The 24,128-nt window shown below is 34.4% G+C and overlaps 1 protein-coding gene across 1 annotated transcript in view; it reads left to right on the top strand.

Moving 5' to 3' along the window:
• The window catches only part of LOC149798646 (low-density lipoprotein receptor-related protein-like), a 76,628-nt gene that overhangs the window by 23,379 nt on the left and 29,121 nt on the right, over nt 1-24,128 (top strand). The window contains exons 4-12 of the mRNA XM_089957485.1: nt 399-651; nt 1,774-1,936; nt 4,257-4,373; nt 6,492-6,758; nt 7,368-7,524; nt 11,658-11,798; nt 13,042-13,153; nt 16,876-17,035; nt 19,459-19,575. Of these exons, the coding sequence (XP_089813611.1) occupies nt 399-651; nt 1,774-1,936; nt 4,257-4,373; nt 6,492-6,758; nt 7,368-7,524; nt 11,658-11,798; nt 13,042-13,153; nt 16,876-17,035; nt 19,459-19,575 (1,487 nt within the window). The remainder of the gene's footprint in view (nt 1-398; nt 652-1,773; nt 1,937-4,256; nt 4,374-6,491; nt 6,759-7,367; nt 7,525-11,657; nt 11,799-13,041; nt 13,154-16,875; nt 17,036-19,458; nt 19,576-24,128) is intronic.

Below are 24,128 nucleotides of genomic sequence, written 5' to 3'. Positions count from 1 at the left end.
GTTTATGTTCCTGGATTCAACCAACACAAACTTTAGATAACCTACCCACAAACGTCCAGAAAACAGTTTCCTAAACATGAAAGAAAAGTGTTGTTTAAAGCGTACTATTATCGTGTAAATTATAGTGTTCCTTCGTCTGATCCAATCATTTTTTACTTTTCTTTTGCAAAACCTGCCAATCAAATCGAAACGCAGAAACGAGATAAGACCCTGAAATAGGAGATTACGGCATATAATCAAACTTAAGTTAAGAAGACACATAATCTTCTCTAGAGTAGCTTCAAATAACACCTTTTTTAAAGTCCTACCTGTAAGGATTAACATAGTTTGCTTCCTTTCATTAATAATATTATCTATTAATTGTCAATTTTGTGATCTTGGTTATATATCAAAACCAGATATTTGTTTTGGACGGACACTGGGAAAATCCCGAAAATCGAACGCTCGTCTCTAAATGGGGAAGACCGGAAGTTACTCACATGGCAGGGTATTATTCGTCCAACCTCGCTATGTATAGATTACTCTAAAGACCGACTGTATTGGACAGATTCTGAGAGGGGAACAATAGAATACACCAAACTTGATGGCAGTGGAAGAACGATTCTGGTTTCTAGTCCTGGGTCCGGATTCTATGGGATCGATTTTTTTCAGGTAACTGGTGTTGTTTGCTCAAGAACGTTTTGTCTACACACACACACACACACACACACACACACACACACACACATATATATATATATATATATATATATATATATATATATATATATATATATATATATATATATATATATATATATATATATATATAATTACACAAAGGAAAGAATTATTTTTTTGAAAATTTTCAATACTTCGGTTCAGCGAGGCCTGTCTTCTTGTACTTTTGTTCCATGCATTGAAGTCTCCATAAAGTGAGATTTCGACATATGTAATGAGCATGCATGTCATACTTAAATGGTGAATCCAAACATCATTTTATCCGTGGAATTTATACATTAGATATAAATTTGTCACTTTTTTGTTATTAGTTGACTTATTTTCTGTTGAATCTATGTATGCGTGCCCTTCTCAAACTGTTTTTAGAAATAAACTGAATATAAGCCCAGTGACAACAGCGACCGTTACATTCTGTGCGTGACACAAAATAGTGTCGTCTCATTGGAAATCATTATTAGTCTCATCCATTGATTGAGGACTTGAGCGTATCATAGCATTGCTACACCGAAAATATATTGCATCTTACAAGTGCACGATAAATGACCGCACATTGCAGACTCTTGGGATACAGTGTCATATTAATATTAAGACATTTGATTGGTGGAAATAAAGAAAAGTCACATCTTATTGGTTATAAAAGTGACCTATTTGTAACATTTAATGGTTAGTCACATATTCCCCGAAACAGCATTTCGCTGGAGCACCTTTTACTGCATGCATTATGGTTTTGCTTGCGATCCCAATATCAGAATATATTGTCAGCTATTTACACGTGTACGTAGCTTATTTATGAGGAAATGTTTTATACTTATTGGCGTGTCCAAATTAGACTGGGAAACAAGCAGTTAGACTTGCAACTGAAACATTTAGAAATTACAAAAGGGTAGGATACCAGTTCATCTCAGTGGAGTGTGCAGGCACCCGACACCCATGGCGAATAATCGGCATTGTGTCCCTCCTTCCCAAAGAGCATGATTGCAAATTTTAGAAGAGACATGGAGACTTTAAATAGCTGTATTATATCTATATATTTGTTTACAATTACTTTAACAGGACAAACTTGTTGTGTCTGATTTGACTTATGGCCCTGTGAATGGCTCCATCAAGTTGTTCAATATGGTTGATGGTAAACCGACGGGTCGAGAGATAAAATTTGGAAAATCTGTCTTTTCAATGGCTGTTTTTGATGAAATCAGGCAGCCGCTGGATCCGTCACGTAAGTTTAAAAAGTTAAACATATTTTAATCTGGGCATTTGAAATCTTACATTAATTGAGCAACACGTACAAACTAAAAGATGCGTTAATCATATAAGCCAAATCTAGGAAACGAAGATGATTTCAGTTATATAAAGTTCATATTATATTATAATACTTCCAACAAAATACCTTTCATAGAGGGTATTTCCTTTATAATCCGAGTTTCAGTTCGTGTTATTAGTCAAAGTTTTTAAAAGTACAACTGTTTTAAAACGGTTTTATTTGCTTACTCCTAAGTACTCTAATTGACTGGCTATTGCAATTATATATTTAGAGTTTATTAATTTAAGTCACGTGCATAGGACACATTCGATAATAAACTTCCTAAGTGGGCGTTAAACCGCTAGTGAAAAAGGGAGGTAAATTTTATCGATTCTTTCCAATAGTTATATCCCTTGTCAAAATTAGATTTTCGTATAGTCATAAATGTCTAGCTCTCTCTAGGTCTTTCGCAAATTAAACACATTTTCTAATTTGTATATTCAAGCAACCCAACCGCGAAAATTCTAAACACAAACAAATTTAATATGTATATTTCTCATTAATAAGTTATGAGGATATATGAAATTTTAATTATGTCACAAACATCAATGTATGAAACAAGTGTTTGTAATAAAACTCAAAACTTTCATAACACTTTAGAAAATATGACTTTATTACTTCATTTTTTGCCTTAACAATTTGTAGTAGATGTAAATAAGGATAACGCTTCTCACTGTCTGCAATGCTATGGTAGAATAAACATGTTTTATTTATTAAAGCATCGCTGTACTTCGTCAGTACCTGGAAGATCATAAAAAATGATACGAAGCACTATAGTCAGATTATACATGCCCATTTGTTTGTACCCACACCTCCACCCCCACCCCCGCCGATTCCAATAACGAAAAGCATGAACAAGATCAGAAATCCACAGAACTTACTCAGTTCATTCATTGATTTATAATTTCTAACCTGATTGCCACCAGGGTGTCACAAACGCCGTCAACGTCTGCGAGTTTCATGCTTAACGGAATTTTTCAATACAATAGACGGGTATGCTCGAGATCCATTTCCAGTTCCTGGACAAGTCCATTTTCAGCAAAGGGGTGTGTGCACGACTATAGATGTACATACATATGTCCTCTGCCTCTGATATTTACAATGTCGAATCAAGCAAAAGAAAAGAATGACAACAAATTTGCATCTGACATGGATTTAACATGCGGTTTAATTTCATTGTTCATGTCTACAAAGTGATATAATTTACTAAATTATCATTCAGTTACAGAACACGATGAAATACGTCATTATGTTGTCTGATGGAAATAAACTAGCCCATAGTGTATGCAATATGGCGCCGTGTTGGTATGGAAAGTTCGTTAAGCATGAAAGGTGCAGTGGATGCTAGTATTATTGCCATTCTGGTCACAGTCAGGTTAGAAATTAAGAATCAATGATTCAATTGACTTAGTTCTGTGCACTTTTTATGCCATTAAACATTTTCGTTTTTGAAATTGAATGAAGGGTACAAACAAACGGGGTTGTACAGTCAGACTATAGCTAACATTATATTAAAAGCTTCACAACTATAATGACAGCACCATCCAAAACAGTATCAGCTAGTACAGAACAACTACTAAACAACAAAATATACTCAACTAATGTGATACAACTGAGCAAATAATAATAATAATAATAATAATAATAGCTTACAAAATTCATAATCAATATGATCATCAGGTTAGAATCTTATTTCATTTCATTTTATACTATGTTGGACATATGTGATATTTTATGTGATATTTTGCTTCTAATCGTATTTCATCTTTATTTTCACATACTTTTGACATAAATGTGTGTGTGTGTGTGTGTATATATATATATATATATATATATATATATATATATATATATATATATATATATATATATATAAAGAGAGAGAAATTTGTGTCCTCCTTATTCATAGCAATGATAATTGGCAAATTTTACGTAAAAATAGAATATGGAAATAAAAATAATTATAAGAATTAAGGTTTCATATATAATAAATTATTTTTCTACAGTGATCTAAGCGTTTTGAATTTGTATTGCATTGTGTCTCTTTCAGTACTAGTTTTTCAGCACAACATGCACTCGTACAATAAAATCAATAATAATAATAATAATATAGAAATCACTGCAGAGCAACCTCTTGCTATTGTCACAGAAATAAAAGAGTATATGATCACGTCATACAAATTCTAAGAAATATGTATTGCAAAGATGTTGTCTACATATTCTTTTCGATCATTAGAACGATGTGACACATTGGCGTGTCACCAACTATGTATCGAAAGACCAGCCTCAACCGGTGCTGACTGCGCATGCGAAGACGGCTTCACTTTGCAATTAGATGGGAGGACATGTGAAGGTAGTAACAAGTGTTTTGGATATATCGAAACCAGTGAAACCTGTTTTAGCGGACATTTTCATCTAAAGAACACCTACTCATAAAAGGCAATTTTTTTTAAATCTATTGACATAAGGAGCGCATATTTCATTTCTTTATAGAAGTCGTGTTCTTAACAGACAGGGCAACCATTTCTTCTCATGTTCCTACATGTGGGTTATGGTGTTTTCCAGTGATGAGCAAACAATGAGATGATCTTTTTCCCTCATGATCTGCTGCAATCGTAGGACAAACAAAGGGCAAACTCTCCCTGCTTTCTACTCACTTTAGCATCTGTTCACAGTAATTAATATACACATGAGACAATTACAAAAAGACAATAAAACGCATTGTTACGAGACTATGCTCTGAAAATACGTAACAGAAAAGAGTGAAAGACAACAAGCTTTGTTAAATTTAACTAATAATTTATTTCCCTAGAACACAAAGTGAAAATGAGAAACAAGCGCTTAGGATATTGCCAATCAGATCCCAAAATAATCCAAGAATTACAGACACAAGTCCTAATAATTGAAATATCTTGAATACAATTCATTAAAAGTCCAGAATAAATCCAAAAACTGAAGACTATGATGTGTATGTGGTAGTTTAAAAACTGTTAATATGTCAACGGTCTTTTCTTGAATCACAATAACATAATTCCAGGTTTGAATTCACTATAAATTCCAATGAATGTCTCTGTCCCATAATTTTATCAGAGCACCTTTGTATTTCCAGACAAAATAATCACTTGAATTTCCATAATCTGAAGGGAAAAAATTCAGCCCAAACTATCTGTCACAACATATAATACAACTTGATTGTGCTAAAACTTAAAGCACGAATGAAATAATCCTCTCAGCTACAAGATTCTCTACTTGACCTCAGGTCACAATTAGCATTTTCTAAAAATAAACATTACCTAATGGAACATAACCTTCTAGAATGATCCTAATGTTTACAAGATAAAAACCATAACCTGGATTACACTCAGGAAATTCCATACCTTAGACCCAAATGATCACATTTACCTCTTCTATTAATAAAGATCCTGATATTAAGCCCATACACAGAGAGAATAATTTAGCTATATATTAGTTGTTTACACAGAATACAAAATTTTAAAACATCAATGGTCAAGCAGAAATCAACTCATGTCTGGACAAGGTCAAGTCCAGCACACAATGCATTAACATGTAATGAAATAAAATAAACGCCATTATTTATGATATGTATAGGTTAATCTCCTGTAAGTGTAACGATGTTGCATTTACTGGCGACAGTAATGCCTGTATATACCACAAACACCGATAAAAGACATCCTAGAAATTGTATATTTACCGGCAGCACTCTTGTGACATCGAATAACATGCTTGAAACCCACATACAAAGTTTGAAAATTTGCAGCACCTCTCACATAAACAAAGCAAAAGAAATATTTGTCCCTAAGTGCATCCGTTTCTAAACCCTTTGAACAGACAATTCTATAAAATAGACATATAGAGAAATAGAGAGATAAGTAAGTAGTTACATATATATAACTCGTGGAATATCGTATCAGAAAATCCCATGGGCGGACGAACACCCGGAATAAAGAAAGCACACATGAAATCAACTGGATATGTTGTGTTATAATATCTACACAAAAAATATGACATGGTCTCGTAAACCCCGCAGACAATAAACAATTGGTCTCTGAAATAATGACATTTGCCGTTGAGACTGCGTTTGTACAACAATAGTTATCAAATTCATGACATTTGCAGGCACGGTGGCAAAAGTAAACGTTACCTAAACGTTAATATCACTATGTATTCATTTCTTCTGACAATATGGGATTTGTGGCATTTGGAAGGGGCTAAATTTCATATCTCCTTCCAAGAAAACAAATTAATTTGTTCTACTCATGTCTGCTTCTATGTCACATGGTGCACTGCCTAACATACTGCTTGAAAATATTTTTTAATGATTCATTACCGTTATTTGATTTAAATCTACGCGCTTGGGCTTGGGCATGGATTTGGGTGTTCCTGAAAATCAGTAAATTAGATATGGGGGATGGGCAGGATATTGGCTCATCCTTTCATCTTGTTTTTTCAGTTGAAGTACAAGTGCTACAAAATAAGATCGTTTATACAGATAACAACAAGATATGTTTTGTGAGTATCAATGCTATAACAAGTCACCAAATCTTAACCCCAAAGGTTATTTGTACCGTTGTAAACAGCACCAACAATATCACAAGATTTACGATCGATACACACAAAAGAACTTTCTACTTCACGGATGGACATACAATTTACCATCAGCGGGCATTTGCAATAAATGGTTCTCAAGATGTCTATTCGACAAGCAAACAGATAATAGGTAAGCCTAACGGACAATTTATACTAAAATTTACAGGCTGAAAAATCGGTGAGAGAGAGAGAGAGAGAAAAAGAGCTCACAATGAACAATGGTTTTATTATTATTATCGTTAAATCATGAAATTCATTTTAATTCAGCTTTTTTTAATGAATCCTATGTCATTTTTAAAAGTCCATTATTGTTTGCATTTGGAACAATGTTTGAGCTGCATAATTTATTACATTAGTTTTCTAAGTATTTCCTTGATTGTGCATGTGGACATTTTTCATATTCTTAACATAATTCCATAATTTAAAGATCGATATTGCAAAATGTTATGTATTTTCTCTTATTATGAGCTTATTTTTCCAACTGATCGATCTGAACAAGTCACAATTATTGGGGGATTCGGTTTGTCGCGTATGACACCCGAAATCAATCAGTTTATGAATCACGTGAATGTTTGCATGCAATACACGGTTTTAAATGAACTGAGAATTTAGACTACATGTCATTTCCCTTACTTAAAAGTGTTTTGTCATCATGTTCTAACTTAAAGAATATAATGCGTTACTTAAGTTAAATATTTGTGTTTGTTTCTACTTACTACATTAATTATCATTATTACAGATTTAGCTTACGACTGGGTAACTGGAGCTCTCTATTGGTTTGAGTCGGATGATAATGGTGGAGTTTGCTACAAAAAAGCAGGACCAACTCTCATACAACAAGAATTTATAAACACAACAACGAAACCAATCACTATGGCTTTTAATCCATATACTCAGTAAGTTCACGTAAAGAAATATCAAGCTACAATAATTCTAGGAATCACATATGAATCAATAGGGTAAACTCAAATTCATATTTATCTTTCGTCACATTGTAATTATTATTGGAACAAATGGAAGCAACAATCAGAGGCGAAACAAGACCTTAATCTAAAAGACTGCGCTACAGTTTTTATTTCATGATCTTTAAGCCAGAATAAAAATATTAAGAAAGAAATCCCTAATATTTATTCACGGAAGCCACGAAAGGTCCCTTACGTTATAATACAATTTATTCACTTAATGATGTTCCATCATTATGTTCCGGCATAGATAGAGAATAATAGCGACATTAAATAAGGTATTTTTGATGTATAAATCCCGCTGTAATTAGTTTTCAATAGCAAAGAATTATAGTCAGGTGTACTACACAACACAGTCAAAATTAAAACTGAACCAGGTTCAGGGACCTACGAGCATGCCAGCGGTTTACAAGTTTATAATGACGATCTTTGTGCTTTTCCTGTAGAAACATTTAATTGCAAATAAAATAAATTATTAATTTTTAGTTCTTAAACGCACCGCTAGAATGCTTGTAGTGAATTATCTCTTATCAACCTGTATCGGGCATCAATACCCAAGACCCTTCTGCCAGTTTTCGAGACAACTCAGCTGTATTGACAGGCAATTCAGGAGATAATAACGGTTCGACCAAATAGTTCCAACGCTGCATGCACACACCTGATAAAATCTATGACAGAAATGGCACGGAAAGCTTTTTGACATTCATGGCGTATATCGTATTCTAGTAGTATATATATATATATATATATATATATATATATATATATATATATATATATATATATATATATATATATATATATATATATATAAACACAAGTTCACTCAGACAAGACTTCCAACTAGCTTTATGGTAATTACTGCTTTCTTTAAAAATCTGTGGAAATGCATTGGTCTGTTATATTACGTTGTGACATATATTACAATTTCGCATACGGTCCTGATAAAATTATAACGATGGCCACAAAGAATACGATTTTGACTATTAACTAGACATTTGACCCAGATAATCACCATGGAGACCTAAAGACACCGGACCACTAATTATTTTCAGCCAGAGAGAACCAGTCAACCGAAGAAGGAATAAAAAAAATACAGTATTAATTAATTTAGTATGCACCAATTGGCTTGCAAATGTTTGAAAAAGTAATTCCATTCATAATTTCATACAATTAAATCTATGTACTCTAGTTGACAACAAAAAACTAATTGTGTTTATGTTCATATTCTGTATTTTAGGGGCCCCGAGTGGCCGAGTGGTCTAAAGCCCCGAGTGGCCGAGTGGTCTAAAGCCCCGAGTGGCCGAGTGGTCTAAAGTGCTCTCCGTTACGGATCACTGCCATCTCACCTCTGTCTGCGTGGGTTCGAGTCTCGGATTCGGCCAATGTGGGTATGTGAGAAAGCTTGCCAGTAGCTTCTCAAGGGTCGGTGGTTCTTTCCGGGGATTTTCCTGGTTCTTCCTCCACCATTAATACTGGCCGCCATGATAGCCTATCGTATGCTGAAAAATGGCGTTAAACCCTACAACAACAACAACAGTAATTTAATTTCCTACTGGCAATATAAACGCTTAGTGCGATGCTATGTTATTAGTTGCAGACCAGTGAGTTGCCCTGTTCAATAGCACACACACACACACACACACACACATGCCGCGAAACATTTGTTTTTCAAGGATGAAAAATCGTTCTCTAATTCTGACTAATCGATGGTAGGCCAAAAATGTGGGGTGCTGGAAAGTGAATAACTGGATGCTGACCACCGCACACGACGTGTTGGCAGTATATGTACTATATTGATCAATACACATGGTGTGTTGATGGTATAATGTTAGATGTTTGATAATAATCCCAACTATTTTAACATTACATTTCGCATTAGGGGCCATGACACTAAAATGTGCTTGTGTGTGAGAGTACACCCCCCCCCCCTTGTTTTACAACCTAACCCTCTTCTATGATAGCATATGTGTGTGTGTTTAAGTCCAGTGTGTGTATGAACACTCAACCCTTTAATTTATATAGTGGGCGGGGTGTTGGCTTGTAATAACATAATTTTCATAGTGTGTTATACATTATTCAGCACCTAAACAGATTATAATTGTGTCCAAGTTTACATTAGTGGACCATAATGCTCTCCACACGTTAAGCTTGTGGACAATTTTAATATAGGGTTTCCTTTAGAGGGCTATAATCAATACAACCAATGTAGGTCAAGCAATTCTAGCAATGTTTCCATTTACCCTCAGTGTTACACCTATGAAGAATTTTAACATAGGATTTGACATAGAGAACTATACCCCCCACCCCCGCATGTTAACCTATGTTGTAATGTCAATACCCGTAATATATATGTATAACTTCTAGTATCAGCTCAGGGTCTGTCCAGGCTGGCTTTTGGCCTTAGATTTCAGACTTCTACATTCACAAATGTCACATGTGACAACTGACGCAAAGCAAAATCAACCGCGTAGCTGCCGTAACCTCTTTTCAGTATTTTATTTAAGAAAATAAATGTTCCGATTAAAAAGGTTAAGGCATCCAAAATATCGTCTTTGCGCCAGAAAATGATGAAAATAGAGAGAGTGTATGTTATACATCTAATTACATAACACACATATTTCATGCGTGCACAAATGAATAGCAGACACATATGAGATTAGGAAAACATTAGAAAATCTATTAAAATCAATGCATTTATTCGGTTCTGTAAATTTATTACATATGAACATGGTAAAAAAATGTCTAAAGTGCAATATTCAGGTTGTAATCATCTGCCGGCATTACATAAGTATAGATTATTATCATACTGAGTGCTTATTGTACCACCCGAACCAGTATTGTTCTTGTTTGGTGTCTAAAGTTGTTACTACACACAAATGTCAAAACATTATGCTCGCAAAAGGTACCCTACCACTAATTATTTTACAACAAGAAACATTCAATTTGTGGAGAAATAACAATAGAGTAATTCATGTTTTCGGATAGACCCATTGGCTAGTAAATATATTTAATTTGTTTCCATTGTTAAGTTCATAAATTTCAAGGTATGTGCTATAAAAAAAAATTTTTTTGCTTATCTTTTAATATTCCGTATGAAAGTTCTTTCAGCTAAAAGGCGTATGAAGTCTTGATGCTAGGCTGTGTTAGTTAGATGCATGCCAGGTGGTATTCCTGTTCAACAGCAAGAGGCTACAAATATTTGCATAACACACATATTTAAAGCTGAAAAGATCTTTAACTCTAATGAATGGAAGTCTACGTGGTATTTTTGATAATCTTATGCATAATTTATTTTAAATTTTTAATTTTAAATTTACATTAGGTTCTATCCAAAATGAACTGGTGTTCCAATCCATAACTATAGTTTATATTTAAAATGCCAGTTGACATCTATCAAATATTCACTTGAATTCAATTGCTTTAATTTTTCCACAAACTAAAACTATATGCACTGCGTTTTCAACCAAATATGTGCATATATAAGCATTTAAGAAAACGAAAATTTCTATGCAGGTTTATGGGATTTTTGTGGGGGAGTACTAACATAATTACGGTCACTTATTGCTTTAAATTATATAACTTAACAATTCCAAAACTCCCTACTTTTTTTTTTTGGACGTATCCTCTTGAATGCTAAATTTGGATTCTGTTCATTTTTAAAAGGGGAGGTTTTAAAGTGATTGTACCCTCTTTCATTTCCCCCATTTCCTGCCTCAGTTGAATCACTCATTATCAAGTTTCATTGAAGGTTCATTTAGCCAAAAGCGAATTGAAAAAGCTTGACACAAAAAGTATGGTTCCCTTTTTTGTCGCAGAATATTCTACCCTAAAAGAGATAATGTTATCAACTTTTATGTTATCAACCTTTATGAACATTAAACATTATGTCCAAAACAAAGTATATGTGTCAAACAATTTGTTTATAAACGAAATTAAAGGTCGATTATAACCGTATTAGAGACACAGACAATGCATAGAGAAAGTAATCCGCTGAATATACCTCATGATACATCACAGTGAGTTGTTAAAATTTGTCACTCCTTTTTCGAAACCTTTCCTCACAGGAAACTGTTTTGGATGGCTTTGGATAATACGATTTCTAAAGCCAAGCTCCACACTACAAGCTCAGATGGCAAAACAGCCAGTATCATCTCTCCCATCATAAAGGAACCAACAGACCTTGAATATGATACGTGGACAGATAGGTACATATTCAAATAATATTATTAATATTATTATTATTATTATTATTATTTCATAATTGGTATTTGAGAATCTAGGCCTTCTGATTCATTGCAGTTGAAGCATGACAAGAATTGTTTTCGTTCTGTATGTTTTTACTAATACTTTAGAAATACCCTTTAGCTATATATGTGTGATGGCTAATTACATACAGCTAGAATGAAATTTCTCTCGTTTTTATTTTGAATTCTGATCGTGAGAAAATGGTTGAAAATTCCCTAGCCGTTAAAAAGAATGATGCCTTGTTAGGCACAAAACTACAAATAGTGTGAATGAAAACTGCAGGGCGTTCACGAAGGGATAAGTCATATTTGTTGGAGTTGCCACTTTCAACGATATCTAAGTGCACATAACCCATTCACCGATCGAGTTTATTTATGTATTTTGTTATGGAATTTAAAAAGAATTGACTTGAAAATGATTACCAGAAATTCATCGTACTATCTGCATATTCGTTTTGTTTTTCGTAATCTTTTTTAAAGTGAAGCTTGACCGAAAATTAATTTATAGACCTTTTAAAATAATTAATGACTTCAAAATGACAATCGTTGCACAAATTGTCACATTTGGAAAAATCAAATAGCACGGTCTGGAAAGCTAAACTCTAAATAAAATGTATTGTACAGTATGTTTTCATGTAAAAAGATTTTTTTTCATCCTCTCTCCATGGGTACAAGATCACAAAAGCATTTATCGCATACGAACAAATTCTTCAATATAATAAGTGCAAATAGCCTTGCCTTTAATATTTCAATATAACAAGTGATAACAAGTGCATTTAACATTTCTGTATAATAACTGTCAATCGCTTTGTCTTCCAGTGGATCCGCGTTGGCTGTTAGCGTGCCACCAGCCTGAGTCAGCTACCGTGATGTATCCTTGTGCAAGGCTCTTTAATCCAACTGCCTTGGCACTAAAAACCTACTCGTGGTGCTGTGCAGTAAAACACCAAACCAAAACTTGCCGTTAAGTTTTCAGTATAATTAGTGTCAATGGCCTTGCCTTTAATACATTAGTAAAATAAGTGTCAATGGCCTTGCCTTTAATACTTCAATATAATAAGTGTCAATGGCCTTGCCTTTAATACTTTAGTATAATAAGTGTCAATGGCCTTGCCTTTAATACTTCAATATAATAAGTGTCAATGGCCTTGCCTTTAATATTTCAGTAAAATAAGTGCGAATAGCCTTGCCGTTTATATTCCAGATTATTTTGGACCGATAACGGTTTCATAGGACAGATGAAATCTGATGGAACCAGTGAGAGGAAAATTGATCTTGATACAGATAAAACATACCAATGTCTTACCGTTTTCAAGGTAAAATAGAAATCCAGACATTATTTCTTGCTTTATATATAATCAATGTATATTTCCCAACATATGTCATGGATATATATATATATATATATATATATATATATATATATATATATATATATATATATATATCCTGCGCTCCCACATTTGACGCACACTAATGCAGCTCTAACTCCATCGCGCTATTACAGTCTTGCTACAAAATTAATTAAGATTAAAAAAGTTTAAATAACAAAGTTCCTACTTTACACTGTCTACCTGTTGGCGTGCTCACCACGTCCAACAAAATCCACTAGGTATAAAGTATTCCCCGGATGATTTAAATCGCTTATAATTTGCGACAAAAGAAAAGCATTTAAGACTTCTTTAGTACAGCCCTGGAGTCTAATTGTTTCCGGAAATATTAAATAATTTTTCCAACCAATCAAAGAAAAGAATATAAAATATATTGAATTTAAAGAAGTGTTAACTGAATATATATATATATATATATATATATATATATATATATATATATATATATATATATATATATATATATATATATATATATATAGTTATAGTGAGAGAGAGAGAGACAGAGAGAGAGAGAGAGACAGAGAGACAGAGAGAAAACAGCTTGCATATACAATATAGACTCTAACAACAAAATCTCAGAACATCCTGAATTTCTGTATGTTAGAATCACCAGGTGAAATTTGCAGTATGAGATATAAAAATAAACTGTTGTGTAACAATGATAAACGAGCGGATATATAGAACGCACAGAGAGAGTTATGCTTCAGTTCGACATTGGTGAAATAGTGATATTCTTGGATATCTGGAGGCTGGAAACTGGATACTTCATAAAATTGGTATAAACTTGATTCCATCAAAGACTATATCTGACATTGTGAATTAGGGTGTTGAAAGAACAGGGGGTGGGGATCACATGCCCAACACAATGAAGACTGAGGTGGTTGCATCTGAATCAGCTAGAAGTAGTACGTCTGATATAACAGACAACATGCTTGCAATGAACAATTTGTCGAATATTCAACATGAGATGAAAGAACACGACTAGAAATATGTTTTCATGAATAATAAAGTCGACAGTGATATCAATGGTCTCACTTACCCGCGAAGGGAATGTACGCAGGTACAACAGGATTGCCATCTGATTCAACTCGGCATATTGCAATCTTGTCCAGTCTGATTAAGCTCAGTAAATTGCAATCCTGTCCAATCTGATTAAACTCAGTATATTGAAATCCTGTCCAATCTGATTAAACTCAGTATATTTCAATCCTGTCCAGTCTGATTAAACTCAGATCTCTGCTGTCCTACTTGAAGATCTGACAGAGACCACTTAGGGTTATGTTCTAGTGACCTATGATATTACCATCATCGGTAAGTTTATCAGCCAATCAGATGAAGTCTTATATCTTGATATTTGGGAGACTGAGCATTGTGGCTCAAGAGCATCAATGTGTGCCCAACAATTTGATTCACTTGCAGTTTTCTGAAAGCCGCATTTCCATTGCCTAATTCAAAGGTCACCAGAATATGATCCCTAAGTGGTCAGTGTGTTGGCAAATCTGGAGTGAATGTGACGATAAAAATGTTGACATTTAAAATTTAATGTTGCAACATACACAATTTACACAATAGAAATGCATATTTACTGTAATAGACACTTAATGGAAAACTATTGCAATAACAAAAGGTGAATGAGGAATTTATTAAGAATTTTGTCAATATGACATCATATTTAGAATTATGAAAGTATGCAAAGTAAAAAAAATTATATTTGTTTATTACTTTTTGTCGTTGATTTATTTTAAAGAATTGAAAACTGACACAAACTATCTTATCATAATTAAGTTCTAAAATGACAATTGTTGTAAGTATATTATAATCCCGTCCGATTGTTCCTTACTAAACTGTGATTTCAGACCAATACACATATGTACAAAAACACTGGGGGGCCCCGAGTGGCCGAGTGGTCTAAAGCGCTCTCCGTTACGGATCACTGCCATCTCACCTCTGTCTGCGTAGGTTTGAGTCCAAGGCTCGGCTAGCGTGGGTACGTGGGAAAGCCTGCCAGTAGCTTCTCGTGGGTCGGTGGTTCTTTCCTGGGTATTCCAGGGTTCTTCCTCCACCAGTTATTCTGGCCGCCATGTATAGCCTATCTTGTGCTGAAAAATGGCGTTAAACCCTAGAACAACAACAACAACAACAAAAACACTGTAATGAATACACACAAGTTATAAAAGTTATAAGAGTATGGTACAATTTCAACCTGTGTATTGACTCATCATTATGTTTTTTTAATGCAAAATTGATTCACTTGATGAAAAGGCTCAGAATTACTTCCCCTGAAACATAGAAAACAAATCTGTTTATTCTTATAAATGAATGTTCACATAACATTTTTGTACAACCATATGTAAGAAATATGTTACGTTCAGCTTCAAATGAGGTCAAGATTTTATGAAATATAAACCAAAGACCATATTATAAATACTTTACGGTGCATGTGTTTGAATGCTTGTTGTGAATTTATTTGAAAAGATATTATGAAGATGAATTCATTTTTTGATTTTGCCCACTCCAATTATTCAGAAAACATTATATGATTATAGTACATATAGTTCTTTAAAAAAATAATCCCTTGTTACTACTTAATGAAATGTTTACTGCACATTTTTGTGTGATCGGTTGACGCCCAGTTTTCTCTGCGGATGGCAGCAATTCACTTATTTCTCAACAACTCCTCCTTTGGAATCCTAACGAAATTTATGTCACATCCGTTTTGTTGTCTGCTATTACAATCGACACAACAACAATGGGCTGGCATATTACTGTTTACTACCATCTCCAGCGCTCTATAATGACAAATTTTCTATTCCTATAAGACATGTAGGTCACTCGAGTTGTCCTAAGTCGAATGCAGATGACCATACCGGTAGCGGCTAGGGAATAGTTTTGTCCAGCTAAAAATAGTATTTATAACTGGATGATCTCAGACGGTTGTTAGGCATGGAAAACACCTAGTAAAGCTTGATTATGTGGTTCTGGAAGACAGCCCTTAGGTGGATAGACTGGTATTCCGCTGGCCCATAACGATGACGAAAGCACGTTGGAAACATGAAGGTATAGACTGAAAACAAAAATCGACAAAAGTTTCATTGTCACTTAAATATTGTTTTAGATGACTTGTATTAATCTGAAAAGTCAACTCAAAGCAAGGTCAGTATAGACTGGATGAAAAGGAGACCATATAGGCTGGATGAAAAGGGGATCATATAGGCTGGATGAAAAGGGGATCATATAGACTGGATGAAAAAGAGGACCATAGTGACAAGATGAAGAGGGGGCCATATTGACTGGAAGAAAAAGAGGACCATACTGAATATATGAAAATGGGACCTTGTTGATGAAATTGTTTGGATCAAACTTGCGGTTCAAACTAAAACTTGAAATATCATATGATACGTTGAGTATGACTAGATAATTGAAATTAAAAACACTGGAGAAGAAATTAAACTTTTCAAAGTACTACAGTTTCGCTGATGCTAACTTGATTCCTTTACATAACATCAGCATTTTCAAAGTTAGAGCTTCAAAGTGAGTTTGATATTCAAAAATTCTCGACCATCCGCCACTAGATCGAAACGTGCTATAAATTGAAACATTTAATAGTCATTCAAAATTATCATAGACTTGGTTTTTTATTATAGAATTACACAATAATTGGCTACAGTTTGCCAAACGGCCCGACTGAATCGGCGTTTACCGTCGTGCAGGAGGGAGAAACTTTGAGGCAGTTTAATTTTCCATTACCCAATATGTCGAGGATCAATGAAGTCAAAGTGTATGCTGAGCAATTCAACGAAATAGGTACACACACACACACACACACACACAAACACACACACATACATACTGTTTAGGGTTAGTTACAAACGTTATGTACATGTTTATGTGTAGTTTTATGTAAGGGTGACTATGTTTAACTATAAATGTCCGCGTACGTATTTGCGTATGTATCTGTGTGTGTGTGTGTTAGCGTGTTGATAATGTAAAATGCACAAAACAGTGAAATAGCGATCTTATAATTATGTTGAATTTATTCAATAAAGTATGCATATGATATTTGAAATTATATTTATTTAATACAAACGTTCGTCGTGAGCTGTATAGCAGAAATTACAGGAGCAGAAAACAATCATGTCAGGACATAAATTACGAGTTTTTTTTTTACACAACCTGAATGATATTGTAAGTAACTCCTTTTGAAGAAGTCTTGGATGTAGTTGTCTCGAGTAATTGTGTGTTTCTGCTTCCATGTTTATATTTAAGGTCTTCTGGGCACGCATAAGGTGGTCTTTTGTAGTGGCCAAATCTCAGACCAAATTGTCATATGTTTGAAGTATCTAGGTGGCATGTTGTCAGAAGAGTGATAAAGTTGTTGGCCGTCTTAGTTCTGTATCTGAGAGAGAGTGTCTGGGTCCATAGACGTAGATTCTTCTATTGCCGAATCTAGTGGTTTCTTTATGCATCCCCTTCTTTATAAATATCGCTTGAATATATCCTCGTTTCAGCGAAAGTTTCATGCGAACACATCCTTAGAACGGAAGCTTTTTGAAGACATTTCATCGATGACATCTGTTATGTAATAGTTACTAATGGGAGTCGGTCGTTTTGCAATACAAGTCAATAGCATGATTTCCATCTTCTGATATGGACCAGGATTCAAGGAATATATTTCACCTCTTTGATGACTCCACAATGAGGTTGAATGTCGGATGGAAATTGTTAGTAACCCAAAAACAAGTGTTTTAGGTGCTCTAGTGTTCTTACACACTTTCTCTTCACGTCATCAATAACTCTGCAAAAGCTTAAAGGCTTATGGGTTGCTTAATTCGGTAGTGATTTATCCAGCTTTCCCAGAAATATGTTGCGTACGATAATGTTACTTTGGTGCGCATTGCTGTACCGTTGACTTCAGGATAATTCAAAACAAGAGTTGTTGATCTTCATAAATTGTTCACAAGCTTGAGAACTTACTCACTGAGGTGCGAATGACTGGCACTGGAGTCCCACGCTTTCATGATAGCTTGTAGGCTCTTGTCTTCTGGTATGTTTGTGTAGAAGGGGAAAACACTTATGGTGACGAGGATTACATTGAAGGGCAGATTGATCACTGAGTCTTTTCTTAAGTACCAGTACGTGCGCAAATTCTTCAAAACCTTTATTAATTGGCGGGTACTGTAAGTTTGCGGAGCATATAAAACTTGAGGCATTTTGAGAACGAAACTATATCCGACTCACTTCCACCCATAATATATTTGCTACATTCTTAGTGTTTACTGTTTCTGAAGCAGAATTTTAAGTTCATTTTCTTCTAGTTGTGATTCAGAACTCTAGAGAAAATCTTGAGAACAATTTGTAGTAACAATTTGTAGTAAAGATAGATTTACGATCTGTTTAAAGAGCTGTGTTTAGAAGGTACGAAATATAAACGACACATGCACAAAAGTTAAAAAACGTTAACAAATAAAACACGAAAATGATTCAAAGAATGCTGCATTACCAGGTTGGCAAATAATATCTCAAGAGAAACTATATGCTCTGGCAACGAAAATAAAAATGAAGTAAAATACACTTACGAAGTTAACGACCCAGACTTTCATACGCACCGGATTCCAAAAACGTTCAGAAAACGCAAAATGCCATTGAAACTCTTTAGCAAATATACTCTATAATGATAAAAGTTCAGAAACGGCACTGGGAAACTTACAAATTCCATACGTTTTGACCTAAAACAATGTCTTTCTTAGTGGGCAATGAAATACATCAACAAAGACAAGAAGCATTCTAACACAGGGACGAAAACCAACAACTAAGGAAAGAGCAAACCTAAATAGAAATAACTATACGTCTAGAAGATAATTTATTATTGATGGAAAAGTAAACAAAATGTGGTAAAAGCTATTAGCATAATAGCGGTAAGCTATTTGAGTTGCCCTAGGTCTCCCGCCCTCCCTCCCTCTATCCATCCATCCATCCATTTATCTATCTATCCATCCATCCATTTATCTATCTATCTATCTATCTATCTAATCTAAAATCTTCGTCAACCAAATGATGTAACATTTGCGGGATCAATTCTATAGCACCATGGTCGAAACAAAAGATGAATGTCATGATTTCGAGTAAGAGCATCTGTTGATAGCTACTATCTTATTATCTACATATAACTATCAAGATCCACTAATTTACTATCTACATTTTATTATCTATTCCTATAAATTATAAAGAGCCATGTGAGAAGAATAATGGTGGGTGTGAACAGATTTGCCTCCCGGGAGAAAAGACAACTTGCGGTTGTTATGTTGGTTATACGCTAAATGAGGATGGAAAGAAATGTCGGACAGGTGCGTGTACACAATTTTACAGTTATTGTTCCTATATACCGATATTCCGATAAATAGATATTTTTAAACTTTTACTACCTAAGAATATTAATTTTGATTGAACAATAAATCACAATAAACATAACGGCACAAACTGTTCCGTGTGCAGTGAAAGGATCACATGAAAAGAAGAAGAAAGAAAAATACTATGTGATATATATATATATATATATATATATATATATATATATATATATATATATATATATATATATATATATATATATATATATATATATATCACATAGTAGGTATAGTTTTCCTATAGTATGTGCAGTGTCATATTTTTTATATTACCACATGTTAAAATATGACTTTATGTAAATCTGATTGGTCCAAATAAGTCCATGAAATCATTGTGCAGGATCCTCTTTACTGTTTGGTTTTCAATGAACATTTTTGGCGGCCATTTTTGAACTCGACTCGCGAAAGGAAATTGAGGAAAAATTATCTCGGCTGTCTGAATATGGATATGTTACCATTACAGGGGTTTGTTATGTTATGTATAACAATATCATAATGAGAAAAAATGGCGTAAAACTACAAGACAAGAACAACAATAAGAAGTAAAACTAAAGGTATTGCTTATTTGATGGCGGGGTGGGGTGAGGGAGCGGTATATCCGTAACGTAGATATATACAACACCGTATATACAAGCGTGGTTTAAATGTTAACTTACAGAAGTAAATAAACTCACCTCTGTTCACAGAAGAATTAGCACCTAAATGGGTCTCCTAACTGACAGAACTTCATCCAACCACAGCATGTTTACGCAGTATATATGGGATGCAAATCCGACTCAAAAAGAAATTTGTTTACGTCTTATGTACGGTCTATTGTTCCAGTCAAATACTGTAAATATCCGGTCACAAATGTATGTGGGAATTTCTGCATTCAGTAATCCTATTTCACGTAAAAATCGCAACAATGTAACGTTTAGTTCTGCAAGTGACATTTTAGGGTAAACATGTAATCTAGGCCTACTGTTTACCTATCAATGTGGCATCACATAGCATTAATCATTCTGTTTTGAAAAATGATTTTGTCGTTATAAAATGTTCTGTTTATTCGGATGAAACCTTTTTCTTTGATTTATAGTTTGTAAAAATGTACAATCTACATTTACTAGTTCAACTTTGTTTGGGACTATATTTTATGCATAACAAATAAAAGGTACAACGTCTGTCAGAATGAATGAAATTATTCGTTCTTCTTTATATCTAAATAATTTCAAATGAATAAAAATTATGTGATAAAAAGAAACTAAAATGGATAATGATTTAATATTAAATTTATGAAACTCTTTGAATAATGTCCAGCTTTTGATGGACATCATTCAACTCGTTGCATAAATTCAATATTAAATCGTTAGCCATTTGAGATCATATATATATATATATATATATATATATATATATATATATATATATATATATATATATATATATATATATATATATATATAATGACAATGTTTGTACAATCTATTCTTGTTGTTACTAGTATTACTAGTAAATTCATGATGATTAATTTAACAATTGCTATAAAAGCCTTACTGATCAGAGAAACCGTTTTATCAACGACTCCTGCTACATAAGGCTTTGGATCAATATCACAAATATGCAGGTCTTAGGGTTACCCTTAAATCCGTTTATTTGATTACTGTGTAGCATCTACTTGTATCTCATCCAATTCGAAGAATTCAATAATGATTAGTTTCATATATGTTACTTCTTATAAATACGATGTTCTTTTGTTAGCATTATAACATCTTTTTCTATCACATGATGTATGGATATGTATCTGTGTATCATGTGACAATGGCCTATGTTACAAATAAACACTGTTAGTAGTAGTAGTAGTAGTAGTAATATTGATTCGACTTCCGATACATACGAGGTGACAGTCACGATAATTGTGCTCACAAGCAATCCCAAATTTGATGATATTTTTACACATGACACAATGATGAATTTTCGTAGGTGTGATAATAACAACTTTATCATCTCACATATGCATAGACAATAAGACGAATGTTTGAGAAAGTGACTCAATATGCAATGAAAGTGTGAACGAAGAAGGTCAGATACATGGACGAACCCGTGCAAAAGCGGCTTCAGGTCACACCACACGTGGCTGAAATATAGTGTTCACTAGCTGTTCAGTTTTAAGATGGGTATTAGTTTGGAGCAGTGGAGGTGCAGGATTTGATGATTCATCTAGCCAAGCAAATCTCTTAAATCTACATCAATCACAAAAATGGAAATCAGTGGTATGTCTCTGGCAGTGGAATGTGTATTGTTTTTCTTCTTATTTGTGCATGGAGTGAAGACTAATTCAGTTATTAGACCTAGGGGGAGACACCCAGAAACCAGTCAAGGAGGCAGAACACGTCCACAAGGGTCACAAACGACATATAGTCCTCTCAATAATACCAGACCACATCATCTTACCGAGGAACGGGTGGCAAACTCGCAAAACACATTATTTACGTGGATGGGTAACTCTGAACCCAATCGGACAGGTCGGACAAGTCCGATTGGGGCTAGTGTTTCTGTACTAACGCAGCAGGAGACCCGAGCCGCAGCAAATAGTATGACGGAAAGGTAAAGGGAAGATGTGAATGATGATACCTTTATAGAGTCTGCAGAAACGATTGGTTCAAACTTCAGAAATGTAATACTCGAGATAAGAAATGAAGCAAGGAAACTTAACGAACGATTTATATCTATTGAATGTTCCCTAGATGAGCTGAAAAATAAAAATACATTGCTTAATAATCAGAATATGGTCATATCCAAGAAGACTGAGAACCTGACGGAGAAAGTAATTAAATTGGAAACACGACTACAGGTGAACGAATAAAAGCTTGAGCAACAAGAGGCGTATTCCTGTCGAGAGAATCTGCTGTTTTATGGTGTGCCTGAAATCCGCGAAGAGAAGTGGGAGGTTACAGAAAAATCTGTTAAAGTGGATATGACGGACGCACTTGAGTAGTGAAGTGGGGCACTATAGGGTCTATGGGAATTAGCATTAAAAACACCCCTGGGTCAATATAGGGTCTATGTAAATTTAACATGGAGAAAAACCCTGGGTCAATATAGGGTCTATGAGGAATTAGCATTACAGACTTCCCTGGGTCTGTATAGGGTCTATGTAAATTTAACATGGAGTTAAACCCTGGGTCTGTATAGGGTCTATGTAAATTTAACATGGACAGTAGTATATAGGGACACCCTAGCGTCAATGGACTTACCATGCAAAAACGGTCCATACACTCTGGCGTCAAGGGGAATTTAACATGGGGAATTTTAACATGGATGGAACTGTAGAGCGTCAAGGGGAATTGAACATGGTGGGACTGTCTGGGGACAATGATGGTAGAGGGTCAAACACAACAGGGACAGAGACATACATACACTAGTACAAGCGTGAGATTTATATATAAAGCATTACCAAGACCTGAAATCTTGCTAGGGTGTTCAAAAATTTGCATAATTGTAATGATGCTATAAATAGCTATAATCAAGGAAATGCTCAACGACAAAATGGATGTGACTAAAAGTAGCGCTAAAATGACGAAATTGTCCCAGAATTTAAAGGAAAATAAACATATCCCCGAAAATTAAGTTACAATGGTTTAGACTAAAATGGATAAAATTAGTAACAACTTACAATATCAACTTGTGTGACGATCGTGGATAAACACCCATGTATCTATTTATAGCTATAATCAGCTGAAATTTCTATGAAATCTCACTATCTATTTTATAGCTACAACATGTGGGTTATTCCTTTGGAAAACCCCACTATCTTTTTATAGCCTCAGCTTGAGTGACGTTCCTGTTTATGAACTCTAGTACATATGTATAGCTACAACCTGTGGAAAACCCCAAGTCCATATTTATAGTCTCAAAATTTCCAGCGTCAGTGACGTCACTGTACTGGAAACTAGGGGATAAATGGCAACAGTGTTGCAAGTGGCTGACCTGAATACGCGCTACTGTAGGTAGGCAGGTAGAATGTATTTGATAGGGATAAAGGGAGTTTTATAGGGACAAACAGAGACCAATATACACACACACACACACACACACACACACACACACAAACACACCACAGAGGGAAGAAGAAAAAACAAACCCAAAATATACTATTCACACAGGGAAGAGGAAAAAAGCCAACAAATATACTATCCAGACGTTCTTACACTAACACACACACACACACACACACACACACACACAGATCGAAGAATAAAACCAAAATTAAAATATACTATCCATACAAACGTACGCTAATGCATACAAACCCCAAATATACTATCCATACAAGCGTACGCGAACGCATACAAACCCCAAATATACTATCCATACAAACGTACGCGAATGCATATAAACCCCAAATATACTATCCATACAACGTCGCTAACGCATACAAACCCAAAATATACTATCCATACAAACGTACGCTAAAGCATACAAACCCCAAATATACTATCTATACAAACGGA

This window comes from Sinohyriopsis cumingii, chromosome 5 (assembly GCF_028554795.1).
Source record: "Sinohyriopsis cumingii isolate HCF-2022 chromosome 5, ASM2855479v2, whole genome shotgun sequence".
In the NCBI taxonomy this organism is placed as follows: domain Eukaryota; kingdom Metazoa; phylum Mollusca; class Bivalvia; order Unionida; family Unionidae; genus Sinohyriopsis; species Sinohyriopsis cumingii.
This window is presented reverse-complemented; position numbering and strand designations above follow the sequence as displayed.